The sequence below is a fragment of the Gobio gobio genome, assembly GCF_949357685.1.
Source record: "Gobio gobio genome assembly, chromosome: 3".
Lineage (NCBI taxonomy): Eukaryota > Metazoa > Chordata > Actinopteri > Cypriniformes > Gobionidae > Gobio > Gobio gobio.
This window is the reverse complement of record NC_137099.1, coordinates 28448585-28464732: the sequence shown is the minus strand read 5'-3', so window position 1 is coordinate 28464732 and position 16148 is coordinate 28448585. Positions and strand designations below refer to the sequence as shown.

Below are 16148 nucleotides of genomic sequence, written 5' to 3'. Positions count from 1 at the left end.
CCTAATTTAATGTTTAGTACGGTAGTTTTTTAGCGTTTAAGTTTAGGTATTGGGTAGGATTAAGGGATGTAGAATAAGGTCATGCAGAATATAAGGCATTATGTGCTTTATAAGTACTAATAAACAGCCAATATCCTATTAATGTGCATGCTAATAAGCAACTAGTTAAAAGCGAGAATTGAACCCTAAAATAAAGTGTTACCTTATATATATAGCCAATTCTTTGTTTAAACTGTTTGTTGTTGTTTTCCATCCTTTAATTTGTGCAAAAATATAATGTAGAAAATCAAACATGCAATGACACCTGTTCTATGATGAGCATGTTTTGGGGGGGGTATCAGTGTTATTTTAGAGTTCTTTATATACTGGGGGTCAGTATCGTCTTGATTTGTGGAAGTTTTAGTAATTGTATGTGCTTTTGTCATTTTATTAGTTTTAGTTTTTTAAATATTTCTATATAGCTGAAATTTTTATTTCAGTTGAAGTCATTTTAGTATTTAAAATTTCAGTTTCTAATTTCTAAACTTTTTCATCTAGTATTTAGATATTTTTTAAGTTCAATTACTGAAAATGATTTGAGTTAACAATAATGATTAGTTTTAGTTAACAATGAGAACATAAGTGCCCTTTAAGGTAAAATATATATCTCAGGGAGATACAGAAATGCAATATAAAAATGGAAGATTACAGAATACCTTAAGTAGAAAACAAAAATTTTCAAAACGGCTCCACTGCTTATTCGTTTTGAGAGAAACTTTTTCTCTGCAAAATTCAAAAAATGTTCTATGTATGAATTAACAATTCATTAATTCGTTTTTTAATGAGTAAAATGCACTCACATTTGGAAACAATGTTAAGTTTTTTTGTTTACACCACAGTCATTCAATTTAAACTTTTCTATAAAATGCAAAAAGTACATATATAATAGCTTTTAAACTACAGATTTTTTTTTTGTGGAACCTTTTATTTGTCATCATTCTCTTCCTATATAATGACCGTCACTCCATATGCATTCAAGAGTACTAGCGATGTCAAGCAACAGTGAACCTAACATGACAGCATCGTCAACAGACCACTCTTCTCCGAGCGTGATGCTATTGTTTGATCCTTATTCGGCTCCCTCCCCTCCATCAGTTCCTAATGAGAGAGAAAGGGAACAAAGACTTGGGGAGTGCTCCATATTTATTCTACTGTGTATTTAGGTCAGATCTACCGGTTCAGGTTGTATAGACCTGACGATGTAAGAAACAACATTTTAAAAAAGGAGTTTTAATTACAAGTATCTGTGGCCCCAAGTGTCCAATTCCCTTTCATATTGGTCTCCAGTGGCCTGAAAAGGAGAATGGAGAAGAGAGGCATTGCAGGGTGGGTAATTACTGGCACAGAAGAATAGATTGGCGCTACGCTTGATTTTCTTACCTGATCTCTTGTTTTCCCACATGTGACACATTCATTATCTTCTAATCAAATGCAGACTTTAGTAGGTCTTGGGTGTTTTGGTTGTTGTTTTTATTTATTTTTTTTTTATTCCCATGTTCAATAATGTTGATTTCAAATTAATTTTCGGAAGATCAAAGATCAGAACGCTTTATACGATCATAGAATGCAATGTATTTTTTGGGGTGGGGGTTTCATCCACACTCCATGGTGGTCTAGATGGGGGAGAATCGACAAAATGCGTTGAGTTGTTTGCCAACAGATTTGAGTGTTTCTTTTGCACCTGAGGAGGAGATGCCAGAAGCAACTGTGCTTTATAGATATTTGTCTCAACCTGTAGCGTCACTTTACGTAGATTTCCCAAAACATTTTGATGATTGTACGCCAATCTACTCTTGGTTTGCCCCACAAAAGCTAATCTTAAGGCTGATAACAAAAGGAGCCTGATCAATCCATTTAGAGAGAGTATCTTGTGGGTGTGTGTCTTAGCGGGATGAAGCTCAGAGTGTATTGTGACTGACCCTGTAGCTACGCCCCAGGCGCCTTCACACTCTATGAAACCAGCGTCACTTAATTGGACTATAAAACACCTTCATATTGTTGCAGGGTTTTTTTTCCCCTCTTCTCCTCGGGCCAGGCCAGTCGATTCCGAATCAACTCCTGGGCGTGTTAATGAAAACGCAGCCCAAAAGAGAGCTTTGTTGAATAGTGAACAGCTCACCAGGGCTGTCCAAAGGGAGGAGATTACCTGCTAAAGCAGCTGTTACATGATAATGACAGAGTCTGCCGTCCCTGTGGGCCTGTTTGAGCGAGCGCAGCCAAGATGTGACTTAGCCCTCCCAGGCTAGCGTGGGATCAGATGCTGTAGCGTTTCTCTGTGTTGTGCAATAAAATGGTACATTTTTAAGAGTAATTAAATAATATTACATTCCTTTGCCATAACCCCTGCAGCCCTTTCCTCTGTAGTTGAAGTTTAGCACCGCTCAAGCGGGCTTTTGATGAAGTCAGGACAGAAGACCGGCTTCAACTCCAGTCTACCTGCCCCAGGGGAAAACTCTGCTCCCTCTCTCCCTAATGAGACTTTCTTTCCTCTTCATTTGCGATGCATCTCTCTTGCACTTGCGTTTACACGTCTCTCTTTTCGGTCTGACACTCTGGATTCTGCTGGAGTTAAGACCATTTATTTTTCTGTGCGAAGTCGCTCAATGAAGAGTATAAAAAATGCATGTTACTGTGTGTCTTTTAGAAAAGTTTAATTCAATATTTATGGATGATGCAGGCCTTTGATCCCCAATGCTAATTACCACAGAGTCCTTGAGAAGGTTTTGGGTGGAAGAAGAAAGCGAAGTCAGAGTATAGGTTACACAGCCTCCGCGCTTGGCTTTAGCACAGAGCTGACGCACACACTGCGTGTTTATCATCCCTTTTCTCGATCCTTGCATCGCCAGGAGCAGTGGCAGGCCGTGAGTGGCATGGCAGCAAATCAAACCTCAAAACAATCCCATTTACTTTTTGAGGAAATGTGTTTTCCACAAAATATCCTCTTCTGGAGATTGAAGAAAAGCCTCCGTGACCTGTTCCTTGAATTTGTTCCTTGTCATAATTAATCAGAGTGAAGAACCTGAGTTTCATCACAGGTTAGAGTCGTCATCAAAGCCGAAGACACCCTGGAGAAGCTGTCTGGTGTCAAAAAAAACGCACAGGAAAAAAGCCTCTCTTTTCTTTTTGACAGGTTTTCTTTTCTTTCCCCCTCTCTCTCTCCCTAGATCCCCTCTGCAGGCCTGCTGATGGACGCCATGCTGGTGAAGATGAAGGAGGGCAAAGTGCTGACAGAGGAACTGGCTGCACTTACAGCTGCAGTCAGCAAAAACGCCTGACCAGAGGAAAAAAAAGACAGAAAGGAAGCAAGAGACTGTGGTACTTCTGTAAGATGGAGTGTGCCCTGCATGGCAGTGGAGGCCCCTTGTCTATGCAGTACTCCACCCGTTTTCTGCTCTTACCCTCTTGTAGCCCTGTGCCTCAAACTTTAAGATAAATGATGCAATATAAAGCCTCTGAAAAACATTGATTTGTTGGCAGAAAAGATGATACAGGACTTACAAACCGAACTACTTGTTTTTTTTTTTTTATTGAAATTTGCGGATTGCAGAAACCACTGAGAACCAAATTTTGGGGAGATTAGTTTCTTTATTTGAGCTAGTATTTTAGTTGAGTGTAGCCTACATAATGGTGCACTTGATGTTTTGACCTGATTTGCCCATGAAGAATATTTTAGACACATTGGAATGTCAGCGTAAATGCACACCACTATGTATATTGTAGCCACAGCAAACTTCAGTTCACATGATCAAGGCTAAAGAATCAGCATTAAACATGTATTCGAAGAATATTTCCGCTCGTCTCTGTCTTTTGTGATTGCTCAGTTGGATCCTTTATGGTGGGATCATTTGTGTATGTGTGTGTGTGTACTATGTTATATTTGGTGTCAGTGAGTAGTGGATCAACCATTTCAATTTATTTATTGTAAATTATCTTCTTATGAACAAAAAAATGATGGTTGCAAAAATTTGCTTGTATACATGTTCATCACCATAACTGAGACCAGACCATTTTTCAATAATTCCATTTGAATTAATATTTTAAAACAGCATTTTCTGGTTGTGCAGATAAGATGTAAAATGTATACTAGAGTAATGGTGGCTTAGAGGTAGCATAAATGGATTCATAAATACATTTAAATTGCATAAATACTGATGTGCAATTCATGTTTTAAATATAAAATTAAATATATATTGATCTTTTATGTTTTGAGGATAAAATATAAAATAAATAAATCCTTATTTCAGTTTTGAAAAAGAGTTTGTGTAGTATGAAACCAAACCATCCTTACATTTTAGATTATATATGATTTCACTTTCTCCATTGTTATTCACTCTTTCCCCTTTGCATACTATTAGAAACCCTGTAAAGCCATCCTTTCAAAAATTAACTATAAGAATTCAACTTTTTATCTAATCAGTTTTATGCTAATGATGTCGTTTGCATTTATCTTTTTGTAATGAAGGATTAGCTCAAGACTGTCCTAAGCATCTCAGGGACCAATTTATCTGCCACCCTGGATCTGGGGGCCCTTGTGGTTAATTACCATGCGTTAATGTAGTTTGGATCCTTTCTTCTTCGAATACTCGAGAGCATGCTATTGTAAATATTTGTCCCATGTAAATGTGCTGGTTTCTAGTCACTGTCCTCAAGCATAATGTATCTAATGACAAACATTAATAACTTACAGTGGGGGAAAACTACAGAGAGGACTGGCATGCGCAGGAATAGCTGCACGCAAATTAGCACGAACTTGATGTCTCCTGCCCTGATGCGTACTGCAGTGCATAGTCAACATGTTTGCACATCCGCCTGCCGCAGCCGCTATTTCTGTGACATTCAAATGCACAGAACTCCCTGAGGTTTAATTAGCGTGGCCTTCCTCAGCCACACATAAAGAAACATTCAACTCCACGTCTAAAATCCAACCATTTTTTGTCATGTAATATTTCAAGCTTTAAAAGAAAGAATGAAACCTTTCCCTCTCACTGCTGTGTCTTCTTGTGAATGTCTCATTAAGAAATGCACCTTAGGGGACCGACTGATCAGGACTTCTAAATGCTAGGATTTTCCCTTTCCTCCATCCCTTTGTTCCTCTTATCAATTTATCTTTCAGTTACACATTCATTCCCTCAGTTTTTTCATCCTTTTTTTTCCACCCTTAATCTTTCCTTTTCTTCTTTTTGATAGTCTTGGCAGGTTCCTCTGAGAGCGGTGGTTCACCTCCCGCTGCGGGTAGCTGGGTGCCACAGGGGCTGTTGGGAGTGATGATGAGGGGCTGCTGGAGCCTCAACCCATGAACCTCCCCCAAAATCAATAACTGAGAGTACAGAGGTCTCCTGCAGCATTACTGGAACAGGTCCATCACAGGTCATTCCCGAATCAGTGCTCGGATGAAATGACTGAGAGGTCAGATTTGACAACTGAAGCTAAACATGTTCACATTCATCTGTTTGAAGTGCGTCTGGGTGACAGGAATAGATTTAATATGTAAGACAACACATCTTGGGGAGCTTCGTGAACAAAGAGGTGTAGCTCAACCTAGATCAATAATTTCTTTCTGTTAGAACCAGATATGAAAGTCGCTTGTGTTGACTAACATAGGTTGAAATGGCATATCATATCATTGCTTCTGCTCAGATCGCTGTCTTGATTTGATTTATGTATGCAATTAATTGTGTAGTTTTTTTCTTCTCCCATTTTGTTACTTATTCTCTTGTGTCATGTCTCAACAACTTGCCTACTGCCCTATCACACTCATGCCAGTGCTTATTTGTTGTTTCGAGAGGCTGTGTGTGGCACATCACTGATTCTTGATATAAGGACCAAAACATGTTTTAGATGTTAAAATATGAAAACTAACACTACTTTATTAAACATTTGTATTTTTGTAGACAAAGGTCCCAGATAATGAACCATGTAAGGGAACAGGCTTATTTCTAAACATGTTTTCTAAGAATGTATATGTATTCACTTCATAACTGAATTTGTTTCAACTCCATCGGACACACTAAAAAGCGTGCTAATTTAATTAATCCAAAAACAGTGTAAAGTCTTCAGTTATGTAATATTGGTTTTCAGTAAAGGAGCTGTCATAAAATATATTGTCTTCACACTATTACGAACAATCCAGTTCCTAAATTCTCCTCCCTCCTTTTAATATTAAACATGTATCACCAACGTTCTTATAGGTAAATAAGACAATATAATGTAGTTCCATTGATGTTTTAAAAATTTTACACAATACATTGAAAAAAGAATAAGACATTTCTTCCCAAATGAACAAAAACCTTCACCTGACGGTGTAAAATACTGATGGGGTTGACAAATACTGACGGTGCTTACAAAGGTCGAGCTGGGGCCAAATATACAGTATGTAAATAGAATCATGTAACGGCATTGGAAGAATTCCCCATATACAAAAATAAAAAAAACATTAAATCACATTATATAGCTCTTGTCAACCATCAGACATAAAACCTGATAGAGTTGAAGTCTGATGGAGTTGACAAAATATAATTTTTTTCCACCTTAAAGGTCCCATGGCATGGATTTTTTTATTATTTTATAATGTTTCCTGAGGTGTACTTATATTGTTTGTATGGTTTTTACATTAAAAAATGTCATAATTTAGAAATAAAAAGCATTTTTTCTATTCTGATATTAGCCCTCTGGCTTGAATGCTCTGTTTCAAGGGGCGGGTCTGATGTGAGACTTCAGTGAAAATGCCCACTGTTGTGATTGGCTGACATCTTTGCATTTGAAGGGAGTATTAGATTATGTGGCAGAGGGGGCGTGGTTTAGCGAGGCACCGTCTTGACTCTGCAAGCACTGCCAGTCCAGAGAGAGACGGACTGGGCACACAAGATAGCTGAGAAAGTTTTATTGTACGGAGTTGTTGAGAGCGTTGTGAGCGCAAGTTTATTTTGTTTGTATCTGAGAGTTCTGAATAAACACGAGTCCCAGTCACGCGACCCTGTCTTCTTCCTCCTTATTCTACAAACTGTGTAACATGTGGAACCCCTCTCGAATACTTTTACTACGTTTTTTTACCATCACAGTCGTCGAGATGAACGAATCGTCAAAGTGTTGATTATAGCATTCTTTTTCGATCTTTCCCCATCACATGAAAGGCTTGAGCATTGAGTACACATGCAGTCTGTTGATCGTGTGAATGCAGTGATCTTGTCATTGCAACGCTATATCTCACAAAATGCTTTCACCACAACTAACAGCAAACACGACATCGACATGAATACAGTAAGAGCTTCGAATGATTAGCTACACATCAGAAATCACTGATCACAGATCAGGCATTAATGAACACTGTTACTCACTGTTTGTGGCGGTGCTGTCGAATCCATATGGTAAAAGTTTGTTTGTAAAGCCTGTGCTGACATCGCGACTGATAAACGGAATCCATTTTCTCCAAATTCTCTGGGCGGGCAAAGCAGAGTAAGGGGAGGTAACGTTTCCCCGTATGACGACATACAGGGAAGATTCCAGATCGGCTCGTCTGAGCTTTCATTTTCTCAAAGGCAGAGCAGGACACCCAGGGCTTGGTTTACACCTATCGAAATTTCTAGCCACTTGGGGACCATATACAGGCTAGAGGAACTCATATTAATTTTTTTTTTAAAACTCATAAAAAGAAAATTTCATGCCATGGGCCCTTTAACCATGTGTTGTACAGTGAAGCAGTTTTGATTCTTTTTTTCCTCAGTTGTAGCTGCCTTAATAAACATAAAAAATGGCAAGATTTATCCCACAACTATTTACAGAAACTATTACACCGCGATGGCGGAGTTGACATGATAAAGCTGTGATCGCTGAGACTTCAATATTGTATAAAATATAAAAAAATATATAACTTCCAGGACAATGTGTCCTACTGTGAGATCCACAATGAGCAGGAAACAGTAAGTGCTCCTCAAAGTTAAAGCCGCCCCTGCCTGATTTATTCACAATTATAAAACAATCCTGACGGAGTTGACGCAAAGTGAGGACACAACTTTGATAGCCATTTTTTGATGGAAAATATAATTCAAGATGTACTTCTTATGGTTTGATATCTTAAAGATCTCCACCTTTTAATGTAACACTATTGTTTAATTTGTAACATTTTTAAACACTTTGTTTGGCTGTTTTACATTGTGACCTCATGCTGAGGACAGGTTAAATTACATTTGTTTCCAAGAATAGAGTGTGTTTTTAAAATAATACTAAAGAAAGAATTTACTTAAAAGTATAAGCAATGAATGTCCTGGCTATACAAATTTCCTTTAGTTGTGACTTTTTAAGTATTTTTGTGTTGATATTAAAAAAATTTACCATACAAGGGATTTTGTGTTTGGGACATGTTTTGTCCCTTATCTCAAGAACATAAGACTCAACCACATTAGACCAGATAAATTGTGCACAAAGTCATTCTGCCTCCTTGAAGAACGTTTTCACAAACAAATGATGATTCACCAAAATTTTCGTAGTAAAATGTATTCTTTTATGAAGGAAAACAAAATAGGAACAACTGAAACCACACGTATAGGCCTACGCAAAAATGTTATATTTCACCTTATCTAATATAATAATATAATTATATTATTTATATATAAAATTATATAATACATTAATAATACAATTTAATTTAATCTTAAATAGCTATATTTAATCATAAAGTCTAAATTGAAAGAGTTATAGTTTCAGCTTCGAGGTTTCTATGAAGCAGCAGGTGTACAGCTGGCTGATCATAGGTCTGTATAAAGTGTGTTTATTGTTTTTGACTTTGAACTGGTTTTGAGAATGGCACACTTGGCATTGCTCTGGGATCTATCGAAAGAGCGATGTAAGGCTGTAAGGAAAGGTTGTGCTGAAAGCTCTTATATGGATATGTTTGGGCGTGGTTTATGAAAATGATTTACCTAGTACAAGCGGCAGCTAATTTTGAATAGCCTACTCCGAATTCACTAGAACGAATTATTAACAAATGAATGTGCGTTCACACGTGTTGTGAATTAGGCGGTCATTTTTCGTGAGAGGTTCTCCTATGCGTAGAATTAATCCACTAAATTAGTGAATGACACCCAATGACATGTAAGAATGTTGTTCATTAACTCAGCACAATCCTTCCCACAGATATTAGTTATTATATTATTATTATGTTCATTATGTACCTAATAATATATTTTACAGCAGTATAATGTAAAAAATGCACTGATCGTTTTACATTATATCTACCAGATAAAACTCCAGTCTATTAATTTTCTTCCCCAAAAAATATTTCAGCAAAAATCGTAGTCCTGGATCTCACCACTAAATGGCATCCATTCTTATTGAAATTGAAATGTACATACATTATTTATACACAAGAGGGGGCTATTGTCAAAGCCTTAACTTACCTACTGAGCTCGTTTTCATGGCCTCACACATGGATGTTCAGAAGCATAAGTTAATCATAGTAAAAGGTTACAAATTACTTGAGAAATATAAAAGCGGTTCATGGATACCAGGAAGTCAAACACTTCATGCATGGCCTCCCTATGCAGAAATAAACATAATCAAATATTTAGCCTACATGAGTCTTATTTTCCAATTAAAATTATTGACAACAAATTTACTTCAGAAGTGACACTGGAGAATGTACAGTCTATTTAACAATCCCTACACTGTGCACTGAGACTTTGGAACACCTTGAAGCGTCATCATACACAGACCAAATATCTTGCATATTAGAAAAGTTAGAGAGAAGTACGATGACATAAGCTAATATATATATATATATATATATATATATATATATATATATATATATATATATATATATATATATATATATATATATATATATATATATATATACACACACACACTGATCAGGCATAACATTGTGACCACTGGCAAGTGAAGTGAATAGCAACTGATTATCTCTTTATCACGGCACCTATTAGTGGTTGGTATAAGCAAGTGAACATTTTGTCTTCAAAGTTAATGTGTAAGAAGCAGGAAAAATGGGCAAGCATAAAGATTATAGCGAGTTTGACAAGGGCAAAATCGTGATGGCTAGACGACTGGGTCAGGGCATCTCCAAAACTCCATTGTGGGGTGTTCCTGGTCTGCAGTGGTCAGTATCTATCAAAAGTGTTCCAAGGAAGGAACAGTGGTGAACCGGCGACAGGGTCATCGGCGGACAAGGGTCATTGATGCATGTTGGGAGCGAAGGCTGGCCCGTGTGGTCCAATTATACAGACAATCTACTGTAGCTCAAATTGCTCAAGAAGTTAATGCTGGTTCTGATAGAAAGGTGTCAGAATACACAGTAGATCACAGTTTGTTCTGTATTGGGCTGCATTGCTGCAGACCAGTCAGGTTGCCCATGCTGTCCACTGCTGAAAGGAAACAGTATTCCCTGGTGGCTGTGGCCTCTTTCAGCAGGATTATGCATCCTGCCACAAAGCAAAAATGGTTCAGGAATGGTTTGAGGAGCACAACAACGGGTTTGAGGTGTTGACTTGGCCTCCAAATTCCCCAGATCTCAATCCATTCGAGCATCTGTGGGATGTGCTGAACAAACAAGTCCGATCCATGGAGGCTCCACTTCACAATTTACAGGACTTTAAGGATCTGCTGCTAACATCTTGGTGCCAGATACCACAGCACACCTTCGTGCGTCTAGTGGAGTCCATGCCTCGACGGGTCAGGGCTGTTTTGGCAGCAAAAGGGGGACCAACACATATTAGGAAGGTGTTCATAATGTTATGCCTGATCGGTGTGTGTGTGTGTATATATATATATATATATATATATATATATATATATATATATATATATATATATATATATATATATATATATATATATATTTATTTATTTATTAATTATTATTATTATTATAAAATTACACTTCTTACTTAAGATGCAGGAATACCCTGTGAGTTCCACTTCGCAGGGCATAGAATGTGTTTTGAAATGTATTTATTTTTTTCTATGTAAACATGCTAGACGAGTGTCTTCAACCATCTCGCTGATTTTTCAGCATCTCACATAAAAATAAAGCATTTTCGAGACCATATAGCTGCCCTCTTTTGCATCCGTCAGCACAGTGATACTATTGAGCGGCAGCGTAAACACGTTCTGTGTGAACAGCCTCTTTATGTCTGTCACTCACAAGTCAAAAAATATTGTCAAATTAGACAGAGGTTGAAACTGAAGCGCTTCTCCTTATCTACGTGGATGAAGAAAACTGCGTAGCATTTAAAGGTTAAGCTCTTTCTGATGACTGACATCACAGTTTCTCATAATTTAAATAGGTCTCATCGTTTAAAATCTGTGTAGCTATGCTTCAATAGACTGACTTGTAGTAAATAAAATGCAAAAAAATGTATTAGTTTCATAAAGTTTAATAAGGTCTAATTTAATTTGTTTGCAAATAAATCAATGATCTTCCAAAATTATAAGGTATTCTGATGATACTGAAAACGTGTCAAGTTGCCAAAATTAAACGAATGTATTTGCTGTTGCTACAATTAAAGGAAGAGACAATGTTGTTCGTCTATATTAAAGGAAGAGACAATGTTATTCGTCTATTTTAATGAAGCGAAAGACCCAAGTTGTATTTGAAAAGAGACATCCTTATAATATATTCTTATATTGCTTCATTTGTATTTTTGTTGTTGGCAGCCCTTCAAAAAACTGTAATGTGGGGGGCTTTCACAGTGGCCACATTTGCTCGCTTACTCATGATCGTATACAAGGTAAATCATCACCATCGAACTCCGCTCATTTGCATTCATTTTACATCATCACAAATATGCACTGTGCATGATAGAACACAACATGAGACAATATATTGTTTTGTTTTGTTTTTTGTGCTATAATGCGTAGCACTTGCGGGTAGCCTACTGTACGTGCGTTGCATTAAAATGGCTTTCCCATACTGGTAAACGATTAGTTATCCTGTGTCTCCCTCTGGTGGACAAGATTACTTTACCGACTTCATCTCTCATATTCCCATTGATAAAATAGTTGACCTTTAAAAAAAAAAAAAACAACAACAACAACAACCAAAAATGCTGTTAGTGCCCAGAGGCGAGAATCTGAAATTCATGAAAGTCAGCATGTTGTCCATTTGTACCAAGTTTGGACATTGTTTTCACAAGATATAAGCCAATTAGTCATTATGGGCCAGGGCCACACACAAAACCATACCACCCAATATCTCCACAATGATACGGACAAACAAGTTAAAAAAAAGTTTTTTCTTTTCTTTTCAAAAACTTGGCATAAAAAAGTTTTCACATGGAAATGGATACGCATGATCATCTGAATTAGGGGCACTGAAGGAATCAGCACCATGTGCTCATTTCTTTTTATGCTTTCGTTTATATGCACTTTGTCTTATTGTACAACACTTTGGCATACCTCTGTTGCTTTTAAATGTGCTATATTAATAAAATTTGACTTAACTTGGATCAATTCTCACCAAATTTAGTGCACAGCATGGAGTCACTTTCTAAGGGTGTTCTCACACTGGAGATATAAACCGTGCCTGAGTATGACACGTTTGACACCCAAAGATCTGGTTCGTTTGACTAGTGTGATTGCTCCGTACCGTGCCCTGGCTCACTTGAAGATGTGGGCTTAGGCACGGATCAATTGGACTCAGGCCAACATCTTCTATTACTACTTGAATGGTACACTTTTCAATTAATTTAATTAATTTGAGTATAGGTTTATAAAGGGTCTGTCTTTATAACGCCTTCAGAGTGTGCTGGTGTCTGAGTCACGTGTAGTAGACGCCAAATCAGTCAGGTGAAGCAACGCAGTGCGTAATCAATTCTATAAATGATACCTGCACGAGAGCATCACCAGCTTCTTGTTTTCAGAAGCCGCTTGTTAGTCTCTGTGTGTGCAAAGCCCGAGTAGAAAAGGAAGCGCTTCCTAGTAAGCTTGATGAATGCTTCCTTACCAGCTGTTGGGCCGAACCACTGAAACGTATAACAGGCCTACCAGGTGTTACAGGCCTACCAGTCTTATCTGCTCAAAGAACTAGACACAGTGAAGTCCTGGGCCTGGGTTAAAAAACTCTGCAGGGCCACAGATTTGTCTCATTTGCCGTTCAATGGCTGCTCTATTGGCTTCAGAGAGGCATCTGTTGCTCAACCTTTTGGGGATCAGGGAAAAAGAGAAAACTTTTGTGTTGAACACCCCGATCTCGCCATCTGGCCTGTTCAGCGATGCTGTCAGTACAGTCGTCGACAGGTTTCAGACAGCGAAGAAACAATCCGAGGCATTCCAACAGTTCATCCCTCGCCGGGTCCAGCAGGCTGGCCCTTCTACCTCCCGTCCTGCACCCAGCGCAAGGAGAGATGAACAGAAGGTCAGTGTTGCAACTCATGGCCCGTCATAGGGATTAGGGGTCCTCGCGACACTCACAGTCCCAGCCTGCATGGGGCAGAACTGACCTGAATAATAAGTCCTTCTGTCCGAAATGTTTCAGGGTTTTGTTTTTTTCTTATGAGTATTTTAATTCCATTTCTGTGTAAAGCACTTTGAATTGCCATTGTGTATGATATGTGCTATATAAATAAACTTGCCTTGCCTTGCCTTGTCCTGTGTACTAGGCTATGCGCTTTCCATGTCCCGTGTGAAACTGCCTTTATGTTGAAGTACTACCAGCCCAATTTATCTCCCGATTCTCCTGATGGCCACTCCGGGTCTGCCCTAGAGGAAGGGAGTGTTTTTTCTCCATCATGCCACTTCTCTTCCCCATTTTACTTCCAGGAATCTCTCTGCCACCTCTGGTGTTTCAGGGAGTGGGAATTCCTGGCTGGATTTCCGCTCCGTCTCCACTCATAAATGTTCGTTCATCTCGGTTGGTTCCTGCCAGTGTGCTGTTTCAGGGCACAGAGATTGTTCCCTCCCTCACTTTAAACCAAAGTGTAAAATGAATTTTCCTTTCAGACAAGTTGGCAGTGTGGAAACTTCTGCCCCATGTCTCACAGTGGGTGCTTCGAACAGTAAAGAGTGATTACAGGATCCAGTTCTAGTATCGTCCTTCGCATGTCAAAGGCGTGCTTTTTACAAGAGTGAAGCTAGACTAAGGTCAGTTTCTTGCGCAGGAGTTAGAGTCCCTTCTGGCAAAAGGGGCCATAGAGCGTGTTCCCATACCAGAAAGAGACTTTACAGTCTATATTTTCTGGTTCCCATGAAAGACGGGGGTTGCTTCCCATTTTAGATCTGTAATCTGTAAGATCTTGAATTGTGTATATACAGGATCAAGATGTTAAGGTTAAAACTCATTGTCTCAAATCCTATCCTAGGATTGGTTTGTCATGATAGATCTAAAGGACACATATTTTCACATAGAGATTTCACCCACTCCCAGTAAGTTATGGTTCGCTTTTGGAGGGGAAGTGTACCAATATTGTTTTCTACCATTCAGCCTAGCCTTGTCTCCTTGAACCTTCACCAAATGCATGGATGCAGCTCTGGCTCTTCTGTGACTTCAGGGCATTCAGTTGCAAAGCTACATCAATGACTGGCTCATTTTGGCCAGATCGCAAGAGTTGGTAGCCTGGTCTTACGAGACTCTCGTACATTTCATTTGTACATAGAGTCTGGCCACTCTCCATTGACAAGCATTTACTTCCTTGAAGGCGGGAACTCTGTTGAAGTTTAAGACTATTGGATCTGCCAAGAGTCTCTCTGGATCTGCCTAACCAATCGCTAACGTTTGGTCGTGACGTATGTCACGCGCCGTTCGCCTTTGATTCTCACATTAACTGTGCACACCACCTCAGTGTCAGTGATAAAACCTTGTGCATTCGGATTGTGATTTATTCACAGTGGAGAGGAGAGTTTTGTGATCGGAACGCGCTGCTCTCGTGGTGCATATCTCGTGCAATCATAACATGATTGTATGCTGTCAATAAAATGTCATATGCTTGGTATGATAAGAATAAATGCTGCCGTAAATAACAGCCCAATTCAAATGTTTACGTGCTTTTCTTCTTTTATTTTTTGAGCGGTGATGAAATATTTTTGCTCTTGTAAACACTTGCCAGCATTTAAAGAAATACAAGTCTAGAAATGCAAATTACAGCTCATGCAACCGTACGGTGCTCTGCAGGGGTCTAAAAAGAATATAAACAGTGAATTTTGAAGTGATATATTCTTGAAAACTCAGAGATGTGGATTCGGAGAGCAATTACATTACCACACGACTAGGGATGAAACGATTACCGGTTTCACGATAAACCACGATAAAATTTAGTGACGGTTAGTAATATCGTATAAAATTTTATTATCATTAAAACCGCGTGTGATTATCACGGTTGTGAAAACTCGCGGTAAATCTTGTCCAGTCAGCGTCAGTCTGGCGCACCGCTGTTTTCTGAATGAGAATAAATGGCAGAAAGCAGTGACAGCACTTGGGGGATTGTTCTGCCTTCTAAAAGGACCAAATCTGAGGCGTGGTCATATTTTGGCTTTTACATAAGTCCTGAGGGAAACTTAATCTAAGATGGTCACCTTGTCTGCAGAACATGCCAGAAGAAAGTCGCTGTAATAGGGAAAACACTTCAAAACTACGAACGCAAGGCAAGTGGACTTTGACCTCATACCAAACCTACGTCTGGCAAATAATAACGTGAAGCGAACGAACAAATTCAGACAAGGCTAGGGTGACATTTAAGGGATAATAATCAGGGCTTGACATTAACAACCGCCATTTGCGAGTGTAACGTTATTTCGGCTGCACACTAGTCACTCTGGCTGTTGAACTTATAATAGTCTTCTCAAAAGCCATCTGTTATAATCGCGTTGCGCATTATAAGCACTTACACGTGTTTCTATTGAGTTTATGAATGCAATGTCTCTAAATCAGAGGCGTTCAGATTAGCGGAGTTTTGTTCAGAGCGCGCGCGCCGCGCTCACTCGCTGAAATCTGCACTCAGATCAGAGATAAACGAGCGATGTATGCAGGAGATTCATTCATCATACAGTGGATGACTGTTTTTGTTCTATTTCAGCAGCGACAATGGTTTAAAAAAAACAGCAGAACCACAGCGCATCTGATATGACTGGCATAACGCAGGCGAATTTAGGGACCGTCTGTA

The 16148-nt window shown here is 38.7% G+C and overlaps 1 protein-coding gene across 2 annotated transcripts in view; it reads left to right on the top strand.

Moving 5' to 3' along the window:
• Nucleotides 1-3826, top strand: part of cntln (centlein, centrosomal protein) — a 151911-nt gene extending 148085 nt beyond the window's left edge. For both annotated transcript variants that reach the window (XM_079811926.1, XM_079811925.1), the window contains exon 26: nucleotides 3204-3826. In XM_079811926.1, the coding sequence (XP_079668052.1) occupies nucleotides 3204-3314 (111 nt within the window). In that variant the 3' untranslated portion in view covers nucleotides 3315-3826. The remainder of the gene's footprint in view (nucleotides 1-3203) is intronic.
• Nucleotides 3827-16148: the final 12322 nt, after the last annotated feature.